This window comes from Artibeus jamaicensis, unplaced genomic scaffold (genome assembly GCF_021234435.1).
Source record: "Artibeus jamaicensis isolate MK-2021 breed Jamaican fruit bat unplaced genomic scaffold, CSHL_Jam_final contig_3188, whole genome shotgun sequence".
Lineage (NCBI taxonomy): Eukaryota > Metazoa > Chordata > Mammalia > Chiroptera > Phyllostomidae > Artibeus > Artibeus jamaicensis.
The window spans coordinates 654,981-673,829 of record NW_026521745.1 but is presented as its reverse complement, the minus strand read 5'-3'; the positions used below and the strand labels follow the sequence as shown (position 1 = coordinate 673,829).

The window sequence follows — 18,849 nt, the reverse complement described above, 5'->3', positions numbered from 1 at the left end:
GAGAGGGTAGTGGGATTTCTGCACTGCAGGGAAGGCGATGCCAGGAAGAGAAGGGCAAAGGGAAAAAAAAAATGGGACAACTGTAATAGCATAATTAATAAAATATACTTTAGCCCTGGTTGGTGCAGCTCAGTGGATTGAACGCAGGCCTGTGAATTAAAGAGTCACTGGTTCGGTTCCCAGTCAGGGCACATGCCTGGGCTGCAGGCCAGATCCCCAGTGGGGAGCATGTGAGAGACAACCACACATTGATGTTTCTGTCTTTCTCCTTCCCTTCCCCTCTAAAAATAAATATCTTAAATATATATTTAAAAATATACTTTTTAAAAAAGTGTAGAGAATTTTAAACCTTGCCTAGCAGTTTAATAGCTTTCTCTTCCCCTCACCTGCTTCTCATACACACACACATACACAATATATGGAACATCACCTGAGCTAATGCTTACTCTGGTAAGTAAGTAACAGTCCCAGCTACATTTTGTAAAACTTAAGTATAACATTATCATCAAGATTTCCAATGAAGGACCTGGTAAATAACTGAAAATCTGAGTTCACGTACACCCTGAGAAAACAGAAGGTACTGCAGACAATGCACATGGTAGAACTCAACAGTCCAAACAGAAAAGATACTCCAAAATACATTACAAACAAGTGAAGCAGCCAGAACACTTAAAGCACTGAGCAAGGTGCACTTACAGTGACCATTAATCTCCTACTTTACATTTGAGGACAGTTCAGTTACTCAAAAGCCATATGCTTACCAAAGCCAGAGATAACAAGGACTAAATACAAGTCTGGATTCTTGGCATTATATTCAATTAATTTCACTAGGTGTTAACTGTACTTTTAGTAGACTGAAATCCTTGAAGGGAAAATTCCTTATTGGATCCAAGGAATTTTATCCCACATTATTTTAAGCTAGTGAGAGAATAACCGAGAATTAAAAGCAAGCCCTAATTGTAGGAACTTCATAACACTGAAAAACTGGCCTGCAGATGCCTTAGTTCCTGCCTTCATTTGCATAAGAAATCAGGGACCACAAACAGGAAGCAATCATGGTTCTTCTCCAAAAAATTAGGTTGAAATTAAAGGTGTGGCTCATAGTACTCAAATCTATCTAGTGTGAATGAATAAAGAATCGGGGTTTGGGGTAAAGTATAAGAGGCACTAGATCCAGTTCCTGGCTTGCCTCTGCCACCTGTTGACTGACTGCAGTAGACACACTAATTCCATGTAATGACCAGATTTTTAAAAGGCTGCCCTTTGTCCAGGGTATCCACACTTTATGCTACCCACCTGCCAGTTACTTAATAGCCCTCTCAGTTTTTATAATTCTACTGATTAGTTACAGTTGTCGATCTCTTACTGTCCCTAGTTTATGAATTAAACATTATCACAGGTACAGATGAATAGAAAAAGACAATATACATCAGGTTCAGTACTATCTATTTTAAGGAGTCTTGGAGGATACTCTAACTATAGTCACACAAGGACGTTTGAATATCCTCACTCAACTTGACCTTATCCCGGGCTCTTCTTGATTCCTCTTCCATCCCTCCCTCCATTTTCAAATTTTCTTCAAGGTAAACCTTTCCTTCCTTAAGTTCTAGCCCTTGTTTCATCTATACTGCTTCCTTTCCTTCCCATCTTTAAAACACAAAAAGCCTTCACTATGGCACCAGTTCTCCTTTCCTCTAACTTTTTGAAGAGTTGTTTTTTTGATTGTACCATGATCCAGGCTGGCCAATTTCTTCAGTCACTGATAGGTTCTTCAAGTTGCCTTAGTTCAAACTACTCCAAAATGCCTCTGTTGCCATGCTCAGTCACACAGGTCCTTTTTCTAAGTCCACAGCACTGTCTACATCACACTCATGCTGTTTAATTAATAAAATCCCATGGCTTTCTTGTTCTGCCTACATGGCATTAAATACACCAACCTCCACTTCTCAGAACAAACCCCAAATACTTAAACCCAGTTCCCATGCATCCATTAACTTTCACACTCAGGTTGATTGTACATGTATATTTAACAACAGTTTTACACAGAATGCTAAGAGCACTTCTTATTTTATAGGACTTGAAACATGGACTTCTATTAAAATTCCTACCATAGTGCAGCCAAACCTAACTCCTAAATAAATGCATTGCAATTTGTTCAGAGCTTAAAGGCTTAATGGCAATAATGAGGGGAGGGAAAGCATAAATTTATTTTACATAAATGAATAAAAAGTAAAGAAATAGTCAACAAAATTTAATATGGCCTCATGCGCCCTGAAGGAGGTGGTGCCCGATTCGGAGGAGTGATTGCTATGTCCAGATAATCTCCTATCTGAAATTTCTGCGACTGCAGGGTCATGGAATCATCAGTCCCCTTTCTCCCAGACATGGTGCTGCCAATCTCCTTCACTCTGCAGAAGAAAACCAACTGTTAATGTAGCACAAATCATGCAGCTCCATACATACTACAGTGAACACAGCACTTTATCTGCTCCATTATCTTACAGCACAATAAACTAGATATTAACAGTACAAATCTATATCCCTCCCGCCATGAGATTCACTAAAGGTGTTACCCCTATCAGTTTAAAACATCAAAACCAATGCAGGTTCAATGGTCAAGGCAAATACAGGAGTCAACCAACAAATACATAAATAGGTGAAAACAACAAAATCAATGTTTCTCTAAAATAAACTGAAAATAAGTAAAAAGTTTTTAAAATATGTCAAAACCAAAAAGACATTATAGAAATTAAAAATAAAATGTTACCTACCGATAGCCAGGTCTTTTAATATCCGTAAAAACAATTGCAAAATTGAAGTGTGTGCCCTTCTTCCTGGCTTCTGGGTAGACTTCTTTTACTAAACTAGTCAGCTCTTTCAAGGTGGCGTCCATCCTGAATTAAAAAAAAAAAAAAAAAAAGACATAGTGTTTGATTAATCAGCAACAATATAACAAGAATATAGACATAAAAAGAGTTAATTAAATGTGTCTGAATTGTGATGTCAAAAACTGTCAAGGTTTTATAAATCAGTTTTAAAGCATCTAATAATACTATATGTGCCCCCCAAACACTCCCCTTTACCAGCCTAAATGTTTGAAATTTTGATGAATTAAAGCCTGAATGTCATTGCTAACAGAGTTATTATATGTGCTATCTTTTGCTGCTATATAATCTCACTGGCTTAGTGCTTTACCCTTTAAAGGTAACTAGTCCAAATTAATCCAAACATTTAAACAATTATGCTTTATTATTTCTCAGAAATAAACTTTCCCACATTTAGCATCTCTGAAATTGGAATGCACCTTGGAACAAATGTGAAAGGAAAGCATTTTCATAAATACATGCAGTACTTTTTTCCTAAGGAATTTTAGGCATGTTTTACAACAGATAGAGTCCAAAAGCAAATGAAACATGAAAATTTCACGACAAAGCACGGGCTCCTTTCACAATGTATATTCTTGTCCTGAACATATTTTACTTCAAACTCAGAATTTAACATGGCACAATCTTTTAAAATACAAGCATCTTGCGCCCTGGCTGGTGTAGCTCAGTGCATTGAGCACAGTCCTGTGAAGCAAAGGGTCACCGGTTCGGTTCCCAGTCAGGGCACATGCCTGGGTTGCAGGCCAGGTCCCCAGTAGGGGACACATGAAAAGGAACCATACATTGATGTTTCTCTTCCACTCTTTCTCCTTCCCTTCTCTCTAAAAATAAATAAATAAAATATAAGCATCTTGGAAACAGTAATAATTCAATATAAACTTTAATACTTTTTTAATTGCAACTAGGAAAATGAAAATGAATGACCTAAAACTTCAAACAGCATTGCCATAAGGTGCAACAAATGACACAACAATACCAGGCATTGATGAAGAATAAGAACTCTAAAATACCTCATCAAGCAGGGGTCATATGCCCAGGAGGTCATTTGGTTTTAACTTTGCATCCTATTTACAAATCTCCATACTACATCACATTCAAGTAAAACCATGGCTCTAAAAATATCCAGGATGACGGCATCTCCATTCTCTACTGAGGCTGACTCTTTCTCATATGTCCATAACAGAACAAAGCAGGAGTCCCTCCACCGAAAACATGCCCTTCCTCTCATACTACCATCAAAACTACCATCCCCTACTTAGCAGCCCAGGTCATACACATAATAAGCACTGTTCAATTCCTCCCATCTCTATTCTGTTGTATCTACCTCCTAAATACAGGTCAAATCTATTTTTTTCTCCTTGACTACCATTACTGTTTTACTTCAACCTCTCATTCATTATCTCTTTGGCGACTTCTACTCCCCTCTCAGTTTTCTAAAGTTTGTTTTTGTATAGTATGTATGTCAAGCAAGCAACACCTGTTCCTGTCTTTGGGGAGGAATCCCATTGTTGGGAGGGCAGCAAAGAATGTAACATCTACCACCATAAGCAGCATCCCAGGACAGCATCCTACTCCATGGTATGCAGGTGCCAGGTTGCCAAGAAAAGCATGGACAACACTGTATGCCCACAAAGACAAGCAAGATCAACTTCAATAGTGAGTGCACGGGGGCACCCCACTGCCAGCAGGTCTCACTCTGTAACCAGCACAGAGAGGTGGTCTGCATATATCCCTTTTGTGCTGCAGGTGGAGGACCCAGCATACAGCAGCAGGGTTGATCAAGTACCATGACACTTAAGCGGAACAAAGAACACATCAAGCCCAGAACAGGAAAAGAAACTCCCACAGAGACATGCCCAGCACAGGCTGTGAGGGCTCTTTATGTCTTTACGAGGAAACACTCTGGGCCCAAGGCTACTTTTCTGCAGCCTCTGCAAAGGGTAAAATGCTGGGCAAGACTGCCTTTCCCAACTTGATACATGCTCATTATTGAAGAAGGGGGAAAAAGCCACATGCAAGAATACAATAAATTATAGCCCAAACTCACCAACTACAAATAGTGGATTAACATCATTCTAGGGAGGCATCTTTTTTATGCCTTCCTACAGCATATACACAATGCTACAGAAAAAGAATTTAATATTATCAAGCATATTATATACACTGAGGTAGTAACACAAATAAAACTCATGAGACACTATACATATTTTTCAGCAAATTAAGTTTAACTTGAAATTAACAGAAAAAAAAAAAACAAAACCCTGACATCAAATTGAACTATAAAACTTCAGAGAGTTTGTTACTCCCCTTCCTCTCTCTCAAATCAATAAACATATCCACATATCCTCAGGTGAGGATTTTTTTAAAAGCTGTTCTTTCAAATAAATAAATACATAACTAGATAGACAGATAGATGGATAAGTAAGTACATAAATAAAAAGCTTGAATACAGGGGTGCAGAATGCAAGAGTCCCCTTGGGGCTTTAGTCTTTGCTGGGTGACTATGAGGATAACTTTCACATGTCAATGTCATAAAGCTGAAGCTCAGTTATTCAAATATAAATGCATGTGCTATGTAAGCCAGAGATGGTCCCTGACTTACATAATGTGACCACAAGGGTAAACAACCATTACTTTACAGTGTAATTATATTAAATATATTTTCAACTTATAATATTTCCAACTTATAATGGGCTTATTGGGACACAACCCCATGATAGGTCAAGGAGCATCTGTATTTTGTAGATGGAACTAAAGTCTATCCTCAGTTGAATTTTAAAGAGATTATTCTATATAATATGATTATACCTGATTCAATCAGTTGGAAGGGCCTTATCAGGTAGCAACTACAGCTTTTTAGCTACTGTTTGTGAGTTCCAGCCAGCCCTCCCTGATAACCTGTTCCACAGATTAGGAATTGAGGAGCCTAAGCACAATTTAAGCCAATTTGCAATAAATTTCCTAATAATATATAGCTCCTACTGGTTGTTTTCCTGGTTGAACCCTGATACAGTGACCTATGCAATTCTCTCTCAATAACCTGTTTGAAAAACATTCAAGTATGGGAGAGATACCACTTTTGTGGCATTTGACTTGTTCCCCCAACTCCAGAGTGACTTGGACTTCAGCAAGCCTTACTTCTTGACTTCCATTCCTTTTCCTTGACTTGTCTTAGGGCTGCCTACTTAATAGTTCTTCAGTCCCCTTCTACAAACTGAGAATTCCAAAACTTTGTTAACTAATCTCCCTCATTACTGCTCTGGAAATGGGGGCAGAGCTTTGTGCTACCTTATACCAACTATCAAGGCTCTCTATCTTACTTGGGTACCATTTTGAGGTATAAGATAAGGATATCTTGTCTTTTCTTTTCTTGAGGTATAAGATAAGGATGTCTCCGAATTTTAACGGACAGGATAGCTTAGGACAGAATTTTTTGTGTAATCTTTCTACTTGATTGGGAGTTAAGGGTCTGTTAAACAATCTCACCCTGTCATCTTCACTGAGTTCTCATGTGCTCTTGTAAACTCACTAGACTGAACTCTCCATTCCCTTTACTATATGGAGATTGAGTTACTTACTATACCTTTAATTTACACCCTCAAGGTCTAAGCACAGCACCTGGTAAATTGGAAATCTTACTTGTTGGAGAAAATAAACACTTTAATCTCTAAACAAAAGTTTTCATCAACCCATTAATAACTGTTCTCCCCTGTTAAGTTAAATCAACCTTCCCAGGACTTTATTCTGGAATGAAACTAAACTGGAATACTATTACATAAATTTAACAAAGACAAGACCCCAATTTTTAAAGAACTGAGTTCTAGTACCCTGGTCTTACAGTGCAAAATTGAGAAATGTAAACTGCTGTGTGAAATAGTTTGGCAGTTCCTCAAAAAGTTAAACACAGAATGACCACATGATCCAGCAAACCCCACCTCTGGGTATATACCCAAAAGAACTGTAAGCAGGGACTCAGAGACTTGTACTCCCATGCTCATAGCAGCAGCATTCACAATGGCTAAAAGGCAGAAACAGTCCCCGAAATGCCCATTAATAAACAGACGAACAAAATGTGGCATATCAATACAATGAAATCTTAATCAGCCATAAAGAGGAATGAAGTTCCGTTATCTGCTACAACACAGATGAATACTGAAAACATTATGGTATGTGGAAGCCAGACATAAAAGAACAAACATTATTTAAGTCCACTTATATGAAATGCCTAAAATAGGCAAATTCATATATACAAAGTACATTAGTGTCTACTGGGGGCTGGGAGAAGGGAATAATGGGTAGGTATTGCTTAATGGCTACAGAATTCATGTTGGAGGAAATAAAGTTTTGGAAACCGATAAAGGTAACTGTTGCACAATGTGAATATTTAATGCCACCAAATTGTATCCTTAAAAAGAGTTGAAACGTCAAATGTTGGAATAACAACCAATTTTAAATAATTATACGCCCTTTACTGTCACTACATAGCCACTATGGGCCCTTGCCGGGTGGCTCAATCGGTTCGAGCGTCGCCGCCCCGCCCCCACCGTGCACCAAAAGGTTGCACGGGTTCTATTCCCGGTAGGGGCACATACCTCGGTTGAGTTTGATCCCCAGTCAGCGCCGAGCACGGAGGCGATCGAGGATTGTTTCTCAAATCGATTTCTCTGCCCCCCCAATCAATAAACATATCCTCAAATGAGGATTTTTTTTAAAAGACCACTATGACACCAAACCAAGGAATTCAGACAGTAGACAGTCTGAAGAATACGATTCGGAGGTAAGATACATAAAGGGATAAACACTGGACGGCAGATAGTTCTACAATGAACACGTATCAGGGGCTTTTCCATTCGGCAACAAATCAATTACTCCGGTTGTGATGAGTTTTTCAGGATGTTAGGGCATCTAAGATTCAACATCATGTGAAATGCTCCTTGAGGATGCTATCCCTGGACGGCATGGCTCCCTTGACCCTGCTACCCCAGCACCAATTACTCGACCAGGAGCCCCTCTCCAAAGTTTCTACTGCGTTTTAAAGGTTTACACACCAATTTCGTGCGAAGCAACCGCAAGTCTCTACAACGCAAAAGGCTCACCATTAAACGCAGAAGCGTTACAAGACGGGCCAATCCTTTCGCCCACCAGCCCCCTCACTGTGCGAGGCGGTGCCCCCAGCCCCAGGGGCGGCGGCTCCCCAACCCCTCTCCGCGGAGACCGGCCTCCGCCGCCCGCGCGCGCCCGCTCACCAGGTGTAGATCTGCAGCTCACTGGAAGGCACGTTCCCGCGAGAGAACTCATCCATGCGGTGGTGGCGCCCGTTGTTGGTGGTGAAGACGCGGAGCAGCAGAGGGCAAGTCTGCGGGTGGGAAGGCAGGAAATGAGCAGGGCAGCCAGCGCGGGGTTTGAACCTCCTACAGACTCCGCTCTGCGCTCTGCCAGCCTTTCGCCACCTCGACCCGACCACTTACCTTCTCCCGGTCGATTGGCTTCTCTGGTTCCTTCTTAATTTCCTCCTGGGTGACACGCGACTCCACCGCCATCTTCCTCCAGTAGCCCCCAAGACCTCCGCTCTGACTTCCGACTTACAGAGCGGACCGAACCGGAAGACGAGCGTCTCGCGACAGTTCCAGGCTTTTAAGGGGACCGGAGGTGGGGAGGGGCGGGGCGTTCCTCCACGCAGGCGCACTTCTTTGCGCATTGCGCAGGCCCGGGTCGGCCACCCCGGCGGGGTACGCAGTTGGGTAGGAGGGGCCACTTGGCGCCGTCCGGCGGGAAATCTAGTGAGCAATGCCGGATTGTATTGGCCAAGGAAACTCTCAAAGGCATTTTCGCACGATATGATAAAACCTTAATACAGAACCCTTAAGGACAGTACATAAGTAAAAAATATGCTTGAAATTAGCAAAATATGGAGCTCTTCTTTTCGGTGGAGGATAGATAGCATGCCGTGAAAAGGACTCCAACCAGGACACGGGGGTCCGTGCCCCGTGAAGCATTCAAAGCTGAGGGGAAGATGAGCGTGATCTGTACGGAGAGAAAGAAAGACTCTTTCCCTGTCCGCACACCCACAATTTCTGGTGGATCGAAGATCTGAGCGGGAAACAAAACCAAAGGTTTCGGAAATAACACAATAGATCATCTTCATGGCCAATGGGTAGGAATAGATGACAAAAAGCACTAACGAGAGAGATTGACAGATTTGATTACATTAAAAATTTTTTTTAAAAAGAACACCCAGCCTGACCTTCAAAATATGTCATAATGAGTCCATATGACTGACAACGGTAGTGTCAGGATATGTAAGAACTAAGGCAAAAGACAGACATCCCAATAAGAAACGTGGGTAAAACTATTGAACGGTTGCTTTTAAAAGAGAAATCCAAACGGCCAATATATACATACGGTGCTCAAGCTCATTGCTAATCAGGAAATGCATTAAAATCATAGTGATTGGCGTTCATTGATTGGTTTTAAAGGAATTACATGCAATAGCTTGGTAAAAATGAGAAATTCTGACAGTTGTTGGTAGACTTATGGGAATTCTCTAGTGGGGTGGTGAGAATGTCAACTGGTATGCTCCTTTGGAAAGTAATTTAGAATTATTTGATAAATTTGAAGATATACTTTAGTTCTAACTATTTCACTGGCATTTACCCCCAGAGAAAATCTTGCTCAGCTGAATCCAGAGACATTACAAGAATGTTCCTAGAAGTATTGTTTATAAGAACAAAAAGTTTGAATAACCAAGTGTGTATCAACATTATAATACTTCAAAAAACTGCGGTATATATATAGCACAAAACTATTAAACATCATTGGAAAATGGAACATAATACATGAATAACAATGAACAAACTATAGTTACATAAATTTTATAAGCATAATTGTGGGTTTAAAAAGCCAAACACAAAAGAATATATACTATTGGGATCTGTTTTTATCACATTTAAAAGCAGGCAGTACCTGGCTGGTGTAGCTCAGTGGATTGAGCTCAGGCCTGCAAAGCAAAGGATCGAGGTTCAATTCCCAGTCAGGGCACATGCCTGGGTTGCAGACCAGTTCCCAGCAAGGGACACACAAGAAGCAACCATACATTGATATTTCTCTCCCTGTCTCCTTCCTTTCCCCTCTAAAGATAAATAAATAAATTTTTTAATTTAAAAAAATGCAGGCAATACTATATTGTTCAGGTTGCATCCCCAAGTCATAAAACAATAAAAAGAAAAGCAGTGATTACAACAAAGTCAGAATGCTAATTACCTCTGAGAAAAAAAATGACTTATTTGGGGGGGGAGAGGATTGTGATCAGGGAGGGGCAAAGGAGGTGCTTCTGGAGTGTTAACAATATTCAGTCCTTTTTTAACTAGGTGATGATTACATAGTTTTTTATTTTATTTAAATGTACTATGATTACATACTACATTTATGTTTCACATACTCTTTTGTATGATTGCTATATGTTGCTATTTTTTAAAATAGCCCCCCCAAAGAAAAACAGAATGTCTGTAAATAGATAAGAAAGACAATCCATCCAACAGAAAAATGAGCAAAAGGCATATAAGCCTCTCAAAAAAAACCCCACAAATCACATGTAAATATGAAAAAATGCCCAACCTCATGAATAATTATAGAAATGCACATTTAAATCCCATGAGCTAACACTTCACTCTACTAGACTAACCAAAATATAAAAGTTTGATAACCCAGTGATGGCAAGGAGATGAAGAATGGAGAATTTTTATATGCTACTCTCATCTACTTTGTAAAAACTGGTGTCACCTAGAAAAATTGGATGTGAGTACATGATAAGACCCAGCTATTCCATTTCTATTTGTGCCCCTCAGATAAATTGTTAAACACGAGTACCAGGTAACATGTTGAATACTGTTCAAATAACTAGACAGGGTCTGAATGTCTACCAAGTGTATAATTATAAAATGGAGTACCATAGACTTGAAAGTAAATGAATGAGTCAATATGCTTTTTTAAAAGGTAGAATAAAAGAAGTGACAGAAAAATACATACAATAGGATTCAACTTTTGCAGAGTTCAAACATAGAAACACCGCCCCCCCCCACACTAAAAAATACCGTTTGGGGAAACAAACAACAGGTAAAACTTTAAAAAGAAGCATGAGGATGGTTAACACAAAATTCGTAAGCTGGGGTGATAAAATTTATGAAGGACATACAGAGAGCTTCTCAAATACTACTAATGCATTTCTCACTAGAGGGAAGTGGGTTTTCATTCTCCACTTTTAGCTATACTTGTTAGATACTCGTGTGTGTGTGTGTGTGTGACCCAGATCAATATTTAAAATATTGTTTAACTTCTTAGGAATGGAACTTTGAAAGCAGTCAATATTCAGTTCTTTTCTAAAAGATATTTAAATGTCCTGCCCAGTTCTATTATTGTATTATTAAATCCTTTTCAAAACCTCCATAGTATATAAAATAAAAATAAACAAAACAAAAAATATTTCCATAATATAAAAATACAGACACATGTGGGCACTCTAATCAATGAAAGGGAAAACCTTGGAACTGTGCAAATCAAGAACCTACTAACCTCTCACTGGTGCTATTGGGAAGTTTAGTTGTTTAGATATAAGCTCTTATTTAGGACCTTTCCAAATAACAAGGTCTTACCAAAATGGAATTTCCCAAATTTTTTCTTTTTATTTATTTATATACTTTTTATTTTTAATATATTATTTATTTTATTGATTATGCCATTACAGTTGTTCTGTTTCCCCCCTTCTTTCCCCTCCACCCCCACCATTCCCCCCCTTTAGTGCATGAACACATGTCTCAAGTTCTTTAGATTTTATATTTTCCCTACTATTCTTACCCTCCCCCCTATCTACTTTCTATCTACGGTCTATGCTACTTATTTTCTGTACCTTCTCCCCCCTTCTCCTTCTCCCACTCCCCTGTTGCTATCCCTCCATGTGATCTTCATTTCTATGGTTTGCTCCTGATTTAGCTGTCCTCTTAATTTGCTTTTGCTTTAGGTGCGGTTGTTAATAACTGTGAGTTTGTTGTCCTTTCACTGTTCATCTTTTTTTATCTTCTTTTTCTTAGGTAAGTCCCTTTAACATTTCATATAATAAGGGCTTGGTGATGATGAACTCTTTGAATTTGATCTTATCTGAGAAGCACTTTATCTGTCCTTCCATTCTAAATGAAAGCTTTGCTGGATAGAGCAATCTTGGTTGTAGGTCTCTGGCTTTCATGCCTTGGAATACCTCTTTCCAGCCCCTTCTTGCCTGTAAGGTGTCTTTTGAGAAATCAGCTGACAGTCTGATGGGAACTCCTTTGTAGGTGACTGTCCCCTTAGCTCTTGCTGCTTCTAGGATTCTCTCCTTCATTTTCATCTTGGCTAATATAATTATGATGTGCCTTGGTGTGTTCCTTCTTGGGTCCAACTTTTTTGGGACTCTCAGAGCTTCCTGGATTTCTTGGAATTCTATTTCCTTTGCCAGATTGGGGAAGTTCTCATTTATTACTTGTTCAAATAAGGTTTCCACTCGTGGCTGTTCCTCTTCCCCTTCTGGTACTCCTATAATTCAGATGTTGGAGCGTTTAAAGATGTCCTGGAGGTTTGTAAGCCTCTCTTCATTTTTTTGAATTCTTATTTCTTCATATTTTTCTGTTCGGTCATTTTTTTCTTCCTTCTGGTCTACTCCCTTGATTTGAGTCTATTTCCTTTCCATTACTATTGCTTTCCTGTGCATTTCCATTCATTTCAATTAGTTTAGCCTTCATTTTTTCCTCTAATTTGAGACTAAAATCAACCAGTTCTGTGAGCATCCTGATCACCAGTGTTTTGAACTGTGCATCTGAAAGTTTGACTATTTCTTCATCACTTAGATTTATTGGCTCTAGGGCTCTGAGTTGTTCTTGAGCCATGTTTTGATCTGTTTGTGCCTGTCACATTTGAGGAGAGGCACCTTAGATGTTCACCAAGGCGGGGCCACCAAGGTCACTGGTTTGTGATGCTGTATGTGGGGGCGGGGTCAGAGAGGGAGCAATGGTCCTCTCTGCTAGCTCCCGCCTGTTTATCTGAGTGCAAATGTGCGAGTCTGCAGCCCTGCGCTGGGGCCTGCACGGTCTGTCTCAATACTGTTTCTTCACTGGTTTATCTGCGCACAAATGCGTGACAGAATACAGCCAGCCATGCTGCGCCTTCCCTGGGACCGCCCGTAGCTGCCCAGCACCTGGGATCTGCGCCCTTGGCTGCCTGCGTGCAGCCTGGGTCAGGGAATCTTTTTTGCCCAACCTGCTCTGCTGCTGGCTTTGCCCCTCTCACTGGGTTAGCTGAGCTGTTCGTTATTTTTGGACTCCATATTGTTCAATTGTCTGTGGTTTGGTTACATTTATTGTTGTTAAAACTTTGTTATTTTTAGATTTGGTTGTGTGAGGAAGCAGTGTTTCCACCTACGCCTCCATCTTGGCAGAAGTCCTCGGAATTTCCCAATTTTTTGTGGCAGTGAACTGCAGCTTTATTTCAGAATACCTACGGTAGCTTTTCAGCAATCCCTCAATCCACCTACCTGATGTTCTAGGCCCTGCTTTGAACACAAAGAATAATATATAAGTATATGCATCCTTCTTCTTTCTCTTTACAACTCACACATATGAGTATTTTACTTCTCGGGTTGTTCTGAGAGCCATCTCAAGCCAGTAGAACAGAATGAGGTGTTACATTTACTTGTCACAGAGTTGAAATATCTCTCACTTTACCCCCTATTTTAATCATTTGAATGATTAGATTAAATGTTTTTTTAAACACATCCTTTTCCTCAAGAGTCTGCAGAGTGTCAACAACATACAAGAAGCAAGTTGTAGAGGGCAACTAAAAGGATTAATTAATGGTTTAAAAAGTTTACTCTGTAAAGTTAAATAGACCTTAAATGTAAACATTAGCTTAGTCATTTGCTAGCTGGTTAATCTTGAATCATTTAACTGCCCTGAGTCACAGATTCCTGGTCCATAAATTATCATAGTAAAATACCAAATAGCATCTTATGAGAAATAAATGCATCCAACAAAGACAAAAAAAGAAATAAATGCATCTAAAATAGTTGACTTAGTGTCTGCCACATCCTAGGCACTCAGCAACTGTGAGCCATTTTAATCATCATTGCCATGTAGATTCCACATCATTTTGCACTTAGGCAAAGGGGGCAAATTTAGAGGCTAATTATCCACAGGTTGCTGATCCCATGAAAACTTTATTAAAAAATAGAATGGCTGTCATAATTATTTAATTATAAATCTTTCTCAATTCTTTGTGCACATTTATATAAAGATGTGCTAACTTTCAACCATTCCAAAATACTAACAGCATGTTTATTCAGTTTTTAAAAAAGCAGACGTGGGAATTATTTGGGTAGGTATTTAACCATCAGATGTCTATAGAGTACTTTTTTAAAAATTATGTCCTGTTGATTATGCTATTGCGGTTGTCCCAATTTTCCCCTTTTACCCTCCTCCACCCAATCCACCCACTACATACACACACATTCCCTCGGGCAATTCCTGCACTGTTGTTCTTGTCCATGGAACATGCATATATGTTCTTCGGCCACTATATTTCCTATGCCATACTTTACATCCCCATGATTATTCTGTAACTACCAACTTGTGCTTCTTAATCCCTTCATCTTTTTGGCCCATCCTCCTGATCCCTCCCACCTGGCAGCCATCAAAACATTCTTTGTATCTGTTTCTGTGTATATGATTTTGTTTCCATTCTGCTTGTTTGTTTATTTTGTTTTTTAGTTTCAATTGTTGATAGATATGTGGTTATTGCCATTTTATTGTTATTTTTAATCTCCTTTTTCTTCTTAAAGAAGACCATGTAACATTTCATATAATACTGGTTTGCTGGTGATGAACTCCTTTAGCTTTTTCTTGTCTGGAAAGCTCTTTAACTGATCTTCAATTCTAAATGATAGCTTCACTGGGTAGAGTAATCTAGGTTGTAGGTCCTTGCTTTTCATCGTGTTGAATACTTCTTGAGAGTCCCTTCTTACCCACAAAATTTCTTTTAAGAAATGAACTGTCAGTCTTATGAGAATTTCCCATGTAGGTAATTAACTGCCTTACTATTGCTGCTTTTAAGATTCTCTCTTTGTCTTTAACCTTTGGCATTTTAATTATGATGTGTCTGGGTGTGGGCCTCTTCAGGTTCATCTTGTTTGGAACTCTGTACATCTTGGATTTGTATGTCTATATCCTTCACCAAGTTAGGAAGTTTTCTGGCATTATTTTTTCAAATAAATGTCTAATTTCTTGCTCTTCCTTTTCTCCTTCTGGCACCCTCATGATGCAAAGGTTGGTATGCTTAAAGTTTTCCCACAGACTTCTTACACTGTCCTCACTTTTGGGGTGGGGATTTGTGGGAGTGAACACTTTCGAGAGGCCCCCCGGTGCCACAGACACGCGTGAGTGAATAAATATGGCCGAGAAGCGATGAGTTCTGTTTGGGGATGGAGGAGTGAGCTGTGGCCAGTTTCTCTGGGGAGAAAGAGGCCAACAGCGGCCAGTTTCTCCGAGGAGAAAAAGGTCCTGAGCACCTTTTTCCATAGCCTTTTTATTGGGTTGTGATACACAGGAATACAGGGCAGCAAGGATCAAACAGTAGATAACATTACAAAGGTCTGAGGGTTTCAGTCTGAGTGAATGTCTGTCAGGAAGAGAGTTGCAGAAACTTTGGGAGACATACTCATTTCCTCTCAAACCCTTATCATATGAATGAAAGCACTCTTAGCAGAGCAGATTTCACAGGTTTATCAGCAAGTCTTTGTGGTGCCAGATTTTCCCCCAGGACACGGTCTAGCAAGGCAAGGAGCTGCACCCCTCCCCATCAGGTATTCAGGCTTAAGGGGATTAAAGCCAGGAAGCACTTCTCCCAGAGAACATGGGGACTCAAGCTTTGACAAACCTTGGGGGCGAGAGTCCGTTGCTCTTTGTTGCCGCCCCCCCAGTCCTTCCATGAAGGCCTCCCAGGTGATTGAGTTTGGCTTAGGGTGCCCCCCGCTGTGAGGGGTCTTACCTGTCATTGACTTCTGACCAAGCTCTGGGGGCAGGGAGAGGAACTGAGGCAGCGTTTGCTACCAGAGACAGGCTTTGTCTCCTGTGACTGGCAATCCAAAGGTGGTCTCTCACCCTTAGCCACAAGGGGTAGAGATACAATTCCTAAAATCAGGCAGAGCGGTCTACTACAGGGATTATTTTTCTTGCTGTTCTCAGTTGGTTGTTTTTTCCTTCCTTATATTCCAAATCACTGATCTGATTCTCAGCTTCATCCACTCTAGTGTTAATTCCCTATAAGTTGTTTATTTAAATAGTGTATCCTTCTTTCTGACTGGATCTTTATACTGTTGAAGGTCTCACCAAGTCCCCTGAGTACCTCCTTATAATCAATGCTTTTAACTCTACATCTAGTAGCTTATTTCAATTTAGTTTAGTTGTTTTTTTTTTCTGGAGGTTTGTTCTGTTCTTTCATTTGGGCCATGTTTCTTTGTTTCCTAATTTTGGCAACTTCCTTGTGTTTGTTTATATGTATTAGGTAGAACTACTATGTCTCCCAGACTTGGTAGAGTGGCCTAATGTAAGGGTCCAGTGGCACAGACTGCCCTATCAGGTAATGCTGCGTATTCCAGGTGTGCCCACCATGTGGACTGTGTACACCCTCCTGTTTTAGTTGAGCCTTGATTGCTTTGGGTATGTCCGAGGTCAGCCACCACTTGCGTTCTGTCCAGGGTCATACAATATAAGCTACAAAGTGATCTGCATATGATTGCTACTTGTGCTTGGCATGGAAGTGCCCAGGCAAGGCCAAGCTGTGAACCAAGGCCAGTGGCTGCTTGTACCGTGCCTGGGTTAACTTAGCAAGATGTACAGTGCTCACTGAAGCTAGATGCTGCCTGTTTGAGAGAATTTAGGAAAATCTGAAGCACGGGTCAGGATAAGTCATTCATATGGAAAAGCTACGGGAAACAGCTTGGGTTGGCCCCAAAAGTTGGGCAGAGCTGGACCTCAGGAAATCCCCAGAGTGGGGCAAACAATGTGAGCCAGGGTGAAGGAGTCTTGGATACGGTGCCTGCCTGCAGGCTCTGTGCCTCTGTGGAGGAAGGGCTCAGAATAGGGACAATGACCTCTGCCAGCACTTCAGTCTGGAAGAAAGTTACCCCTCAGCTCTTGTGCCGATGCCAGAAAATTCAGTTCCTCCCCGTATTTCTCTGGTGCCTTTCAACCTGCTGCCTCCATGCTGTAGCACAGAAGGAGTAAGTCTGTGTGTGAGCCCTTTAAGAGGAACTGCCAGTGAGTCCAGAGTTTCTGTTTTCTACAGTCTCAATTCCCACTAGTTTCTACAGCCAGAAGTTAGGGTGACTTCTCTTCCTGACACTGGAACCTGGGCTGTGGGGCCTGGTGTGGGACTAGGACCCTTTGCTCCTGAGATATCCCTCTTGATTTTTATCTGCTACACTTGGGTGTGAGACCAGCCCATTCTATGTCTACATCCCTCCTACCAGTCTTTTTTTTTTTAATATTAAATTTTATTTAGTTACTTTTCAAGTACATTTTTTTTTAATCTATTTCTCCCATCCCACCCCACCCCCGCCCGGTCTCCCCCCTCCCTCCCATTCCCCCTCCCAGTCCTCATCCCTGTGTCTTTCATACTTGTTCCTCAAAATCCCTCCCCCCCTTTTTTCCCTTAAGTTCCCTTCCCTCTCCCCTCTGGTCGCTGCCCACTTGTTCTCTATTTCAGTGTCTTTGTTTTTATTCTGTTTGCTTGTTTGTTTTATTCTTTAGCTTCCTGTCAAAGGTGAGATCATATGGTATTTGTCCTTCAATGCCTGGCCTATTTCACTCAGCATAATGCTTTCCAGTTCCATCCATGTTGTTGCAAAAGGTAGTAGCTCCTTCTTTCTCTCTGCTGCATAGAATTCCATGGTGTATATGTACCACAATTTTTGGATCCATTCATTTACTGATGGGCACCTAGGTTGCTTCCAACTCTTGGCTATTGTAAATTGTGCTGCTATGAACATTGTGGTGCATAGGTTCTTTGAAATTGATGTTTTAGGATTCTTGGGGTATAATCCTAGCACTGGAATTGCTGGGTCAAAAGGCAGGTCAATTTTTATTTTTCTGAGAAAATTCCATACTGTTTTCCATAATGGTTGTACCAGTCTGCAATCCCACCAACAGTGAACTAAGGTCCCCTTTTCCCCACACCCTCTCCAACATTTGTTGTTTGTTGCTTTGTCTATTATAGCCATCCTGACTGGTGTAAAGTGGTATCTCATTGTGGTTTTAATTTGCATCTCTCTGATAGCTAACGATATTGAGCATCTCTTCATGTGTCTCTGGATGATCTGTATGTCTTCCTTGGAGAAGTGTCTGTTCAAGTCCTTTTCCCATTTTTTAATTGGGTTGGTTGTCTTCTTAGAGTGGAGTCGTGTAAGTTCTTTGTATATTTTGGAGATTAAACCTTTGTCTGAGGTATCATTGGCAAATATGTTTTCCCATACAGTTGGTTGTCTTGCTACTTTAATACTGTTTTCCTTAGCCACGCAGAAGCTTTTTATTTTGATGAGATCCCATTTGTTTATTCTTTCCTTTATATTCCTTGCTCTAGGGGACATATCCGTAAAAATGTTGCTGTGTGGAATATCTGAGATTTTCTTGCCAATGTTCTCCTCTAGGACTTTAATGGTGTCATGGCTTATATTTAAGTCTTTTATCCACCTTGAATTTATTTTGGTGTATGGTGTAAGTTGGTGCTCAAGTTTCATTTTTTTGCACGTAGCTGTTCAGTTCTCCCAACACCATTTGCTGAAGAGGCTATCTTTACTCCATTTTATGTTACTGCCCCCTTTGTCGAATATTAATTGACTATAGAGGGTTGGGTTGATTTCTGGGCTCTCTGTTCTGTTCCATTGGTCTAT

The 18,849-nt window shown here is 40.4% G+C and overlaps 1 protein-coding gene across 1 annotated transcript; it reads right to left on the bottom strand.

Annotated features, from left to right (window-relative positions):
* Positions 1 to 2,008: 2,008 nt before the first annotated feature.
* Positions 2,009 to 8,503, bottom strand: SAP18 (Sin3A associated protein 18). Its single transcript, XM_037157740.2, has 4 exons — positions 8,354 to 8,503; positions 8,132 to 8,241; positions 2,772 to 2,894; positions 2,009 to 2,408 (listed from the first exon to the last, which is right to left on the bottom strand). The coding sequence occupies exons 1-4, from the start codon at positions 8,423 to 8,425 to the stop codon at positions 2,252 to 2,254; spliced, it is 462 nt and encodes a 153-aa protein (XP_037013635.1). The 5' UTR covers positions 8,426 to 8,503; the 3' UTR covers positions 2,009 to 2,251.
* Positions 8,504 to 18,849: the final 10,346 nt, after the last annotated feature.

Bases quoted from the DNA above. Each gene is read 5' to 3' on its own strand.
- SAP18 (XM_037157740.2), bottom strand. From the start codon at position 8,425: ATGGCGGTGGAGTCGCGTGTCACCCAGGAGGAAATTAAGAAGGAACCA. The intron at 8,242-8,353 runs GTAAGTGGTCGG...TCCCACCCGCAG, and splicing joins AGCCAATCGACCGGGAGAAG to ACTTGCCCTCTGCTGCTCCG. The intron at 2,895-8,131 runs GTGAGCGGGCGC...TTTTTAATTCAG, and splicing joins GAGCTGCAGATCTACACCTG to GATGGACGCCACCTTGAAAG.